This window comes from Pleurodeles waltl, chromosome 8, assembly GCF_031143425.1.
Source record: "Pleurodeles waltl isolate 20211129_DDA chromosome 8, aPleWal1.hap1.20221129, whole genome shotgun sequence".
In the NCBI taxonomy this organism is placed as follows: Eukaryota; Metazoa; Chordata; class Amphibia; order Caudata; family Salamandridae; genus Pleurodeles; species Pleurodeles waltl.
In genome coordinates, this window is record NC_090447.1 from 57706205 (window position 1) to 57711252 (window position 5048).

General features: G+C 40.8%; 1 protein-coding gene across 1 annotated transcript; it reads left to right on the forward strand.

The window, feature by feature from the left end:
* The first annotated feature begins 3312 nt into the window (after positions 1-3312).
* LOC138249410 (olfactory receptor 52L1-like) lies at positions 3313-4257 on the forward strand. The gene has a single exon (XM_069203372.1). The coding sequence runs from the start codon at positions 3313-3315 to the stop codon at positions 4255-4257; it is 945 nt and encodes a 314-aa protein (XP_069059473.1).
* The last annotated feature ends 791 nt before the right edge of the window (positions 4258-5048 follow it).

Sequence of the window (5048 nt, forward strand, 5' to 3'; positions counted from 1 at the left end):
TGGATTGGGCTCGGTCGGCGCCTACCTTTGGACTTAGATGAAATTCTGAGGAGGTAAATTTCAGAGGAGCAAGTCTTCAGGCAGTGTATGATGGAGAATCATCATTGGGGATCCACTGGATGTAGAAGTGGAGAACATTTCTATGTTCAGACTTAGGGCCTCATTATGATTGTGGCTGTTCGGAGTACTGCCATACTCACAGTGAGGGTCGGACAGCCGCACTTCAGGGGGTTCGACTGCCACATTACAACCCTGGCGGGTGAACCCACCTAAGCACTGCCGTCACCACCAGGAACATCGTACAGCACATCGTCAAATCAGCAGGTCAGAAGCAAAAAGTACAGAGGAAACCACGCCAGATCTGACAGGTCTAACAGTGGGGCTGAGTGAGGAGCCCTGTGGAACACCCTCTTTGGTTTCGGAGATTAATGTCAGTAGGTGGATCCTCTATGTTCGGCAGGAAAGGACGGAGGAGATCCAGTTGAGTTTGTTGTCTTGGATGCCATTGTGGTGGAGTCTGGTGATGAGAGTGTGGTGGGAGCAATGACTTATGAAATTTCTTTGTGAAATCAGAAGGTTGTGTTATCGGTCTCCCTTATCATTTGTAAGAACTGGTATAGTTGTGGTGTATACTATTTAGGAGGTGTTGTAAAACTAATAGTTTGACTTCCTTCTTCCCTCTTTCGTAGTGTCATTGGAGTAGATAAAAGAGAGCCTTTTCTGCTTCTGTAGTATACAGATAATTCTACATAGTTTTGGTTAAATGTAGCGCCCATAGGATGACTTCTGTGGGGGATGTAGTATATGGTGCAATTGTTTAAGTGTCTATTCTAGTTGGAATCAGATTTTGTTTGTATCTTTGTAAAAGACGTCATACCTCTTTGATATGCCTTTTTTCCCCTTTCACAGTATCTGTGTGGATGTCACTGATTCTTTGTTTTCTGTTTGAAATTGTTCAACAATGGAAGCAGAGATGGAGACATTCAGCCTCAAGAGCCTTATGTGGATGTTATCAGATCTAGGTTCAGCTCTATATATATTAAATAATGATTGGAGACCACACTTGGTATTATTGATGTAGAAACCAATTGCAGGAGAAGATTAGATATGATCCAAAAATAGTCAAGTCCAGTAAAAATTGTATGTTTACATGTAGTGAATGTGTAATATCTTTCTCCAGGGAAAAATAGTCTCCATTGTTCTTGTAGAGCATTATAATGTATGGCGTGTTTCAGAGCACATCTGTCACTGTTATGGAGCATGTCAGGGTAACCTGTTATGGCAGAAGGGGGTCTATGGTAACATTCCAATCCCTAGCCGTAAAGACATGTGTATGTCTGAATGAGATGATTAATCTACTGTCTTTGAAGAGATACTTGGATTTGTCACTCTTAGGTGCATATATGGAACCCATTATTTTATGTAGATCTTGTATTTGAAGATTTGCAAAGATATATCGCCAGTCTGACCAGGTTTTCAGAACTGTAAATTGGAGTCACTCACCCATTAAAATCCACCACACTCCTTCCTAGGTATTGGTTTAGGTTTAAAGGGGATCATTCATTATTATTAGAGCTGAATTGAATGATTTTACCTAACTAGACCCTTTGAAGTTTGATGCTTTCAGCAGATGAGAGCTGAGTTTATTTTAAAGGTGCTCTGTCTGTTTTCCATTGCAAAGGAATGTAAGTGCATTCTTACAGAATGTTTTAAGTTGTTTACACTGATAAAGATTACTTTTAAAGGGTTTTGTGAATGGGGGAGTCTGTTTGCTTCAAACATTAGGGCTGTACCTCTCACGATAGTGCTTGAATCATGTTTGAAAATCCTTTTGAAGGAAAGAGGCTACCCCCACCACAGGTATCTATCTCGTTAAGTAAGAGTAGAGTGACTGCCTAATCGGAAGGTAATAGTGATGATGTAAGTATTATGTGTGCTATTGATTTTATTATAAGCTTATGTGTTGTATTAATGTCATCTAGAATACTGGGAAGTGCGGCCACGGAGCAAAGTTAAGCTTATAGAAAGAAAAATATATCAAGGGCTATGGAAAGGGCTATGTGATATTCTTGTGGCAGGTATATAGTGAGTCATTCCAGTAGAAAGTCACTACTTTATCAGGAGTTCTAGGTAGCACAGTGACCACTGGGAGCAGGGCCACTGGGAAAGGTTGAAAGAACCAGATGTTTGAGTCCATAATAATGTAAATATGAAGAAGAACCTATGAGGTAGTGCACCAATCTGAGACCAGCAAAAGTATTGATGGGTCTTCCCTAAGAATTAGGTAGTTTTTTCTCCCAATTAGTCTCTAGCCCCCAAACCTGCAAACATGAAGTAGAAAAAAGTATACAATCACATAGATCTATGATTGGATGAAGGATGTACTCATCTCAAGCCCGAAGCCTGGATGAGCGATCAAGACTTGTCCCTTGTTGTATAAGGTTTCCAGGATCGTTGTTTATTATTCTGAGACCAATTCCATGCCACTTTCTTGCAGCATATATGTTCTTCTTAGACATCAGTTGCTGTTTTATGCCCTCGTTGCTTTTGAAGATGTTATGCAGGGGCATTTTTCAGTGTCACAGTCTCTATATCTACAGGTCCCAAACCATCCAGGAAAAGATAAAAGTGTGTAGGGATCATCACATCCCATTTTGTAATCATCAAGCATTATCAGCACCAATGCAGCTTTCAGAAGACTGTATTTAACTTCTTTCTCCCACAGTTTTGGATGGAGTGGAACAAATTCCTTCCTTTAGCATTTGTTTCGGGCAGAAATCCACTTAGAAGAAGATTTGAGTGCCCTCATGTTCATATGGGCTATTTTTTTTTGCCATTGTAATAATTTGCAATGCCTGTTGGTGTCAGAGTCTGTGTAGAGGAGCACGACTGGGGTGGTTGCCAGTTGCCTCAGTACGTAAACGAACACGGTCGGGGATCTGGAACTCCAAGGATGTGTCAAATATCATATTCACCAGGTTGGGAATCATGCTTTCCAGGAAAACACTCAGGCCTTTAGTTTCATCTTGTTCTAGTAAGCCACATATGCATACATTGTCTATATGGGTGCAATCTTCCAGGTCAGAGTTTCTTTTAACAATTCTTCATACTTGTTTGGTCCCAGTCCAGAAAATGTTTTGTACATCTGGCCCATGATCCAGTATTTTCTCATTGCCCAAACTGTTTTTTGAATGTCCAATAGTTTGAATGTTCTTCTTGCTTTAGAAAATATTTAAAATGCATCATTGTTCTTTGACGTAAATGTAGGTCATGCGTTGATTTGAATGCTGTGAAGAATTCACTAAGTATAACATGGACGGACAGAATATCACCAAGGTCTACCATCCTTCTTTCACACTACTTGGTATACCAGGACTGGAATTCTCTCACTCCTGGATTGCATTCCCTTTTTGCCTCATGTATATCATTATTCTTCTTGGAAATGGCACTATTCTATTGGTTGTAAGGAGTGATGCAAGCCTCCAGGATCCCATGCATCTTTTCTTGTGCATGCTTGCAGTTACTGACTTGACAATGTGTACCACTATCATGCCTAAAATGCTTGGTATATTTTGGTTTCAATCCAATGTGATCCATTTTGAGGCCTGCCTTTTCCAGATGTTCCTTATTCACTCTTCTTCAATTATGGAGTCAGGAGTAATGGTGGCCATGGCCTTTGACCGCTACATTGCCATTTGTTTTCCACTAAGACATGTGACAATCTTAACACATTCTATCATTGGGAAGATTGTGTTAATTGTTGCCATTAGAGGTGTGCTACTTATTATGCCATTTCCCTTCATGTTAGAACAACTACCATTTTGTGAAAACAACATAATTGCCCACTCATATTGTGAACACATGGCAGTTGTGAAACTGGCATGCTCTGACACTACGATTAACAAAATATATGGTTTGTTTGCTGCATTACTGGTGGTTGGGTCTGATGTGATTCTTATTGCTTTGTCTTATTATATGATCCTCAGGTCTGTCTTAAACCTTCCAACTACTGAGGCACGCCTCAAATCCTTCAATACCTGTGGGTCACATCTCTGTGCCATATTACTCTTTTATGTACCAGGATTATTTACTTTTCTAGCACACCGCTTCTTTCACCATGTGGCTCCATACATTCATATTCTCCTGGCCAATAGCTACCTCATGGTCCCACCATTGCTGAACCCTCTGATTTACGGTATGAAGACCCAGACGATTCGGAAAAAAATTATTTGTCTGTTTTTCAGGCAAAGAGCGTAAATAATATTTTTAAATAGTTTCCCAAACTTGATGAGTGATTGGATTTGGCATGTTATACACCTAGAACTAGGCTTACTGACCCACAAGCAGTACAATCACTGCTATTTTTCCAAAGTTCAATAAATGTAAATATGCCTCATACTTACTGTGAGGAGGAAAGTCTCTATGTGACCAAGTTTGCCATGTTCACCATTCTTTTCTTTTCTCAGGACATGCCTGTAAATGTTTCCCTTTTTAACATGTTTTGAGTCATTCCTAGTCTGGAGTGACCAAATGTTCTGAATCAATGTTCTTGGGTAGCCCTTGAAAGTCTCTTTCCCCCCAGTGGTTCTCTCATCAGTAATCTGTGGCCAGACCCTACTTCTTCAGTAATGGAAACATTTAAGAGTGTGGTAGGTACACCTGCTGATAATTCCTACTGAGAACCTTGGGTAAAATAGTGATCCAGGGTAAATAACACTCCTTCCCTATATTTAACTTACTGAAAATGCATTTGACATCATGGGCCGTATTTATACTTTTTGGCGCACAACTGCGCTAACGCAGTTGTGCGTCAAAAAATGTAACGCCGGCTAACGCCATTCCAAAGCGCCATGCGGGCGCCTTATTTATGGAATGACGTTAGCCGCCGGAGCTGCCTGGTGTGCGTAAAAAAAATGACTTACACCAGGCAGCGCCGGCGTAGGGGAAAATGGAGCTTGGGTGCCAAAAAATGGGGCAAGTCAGGCTGAGGCAAAATTTTCGCCTCAACCCGATTAGCGCCATTTTTTTTGACTCCCAACCCCCATTGA

Coding starts and splice junctions, on each gene's coding strand:
- LOC138249410 (XM_069203372.1), top strand. CDS start 3,313: ATGGACGGACAGAATATCACCAAGGTCTACCATCCTTCTTTCACACTA.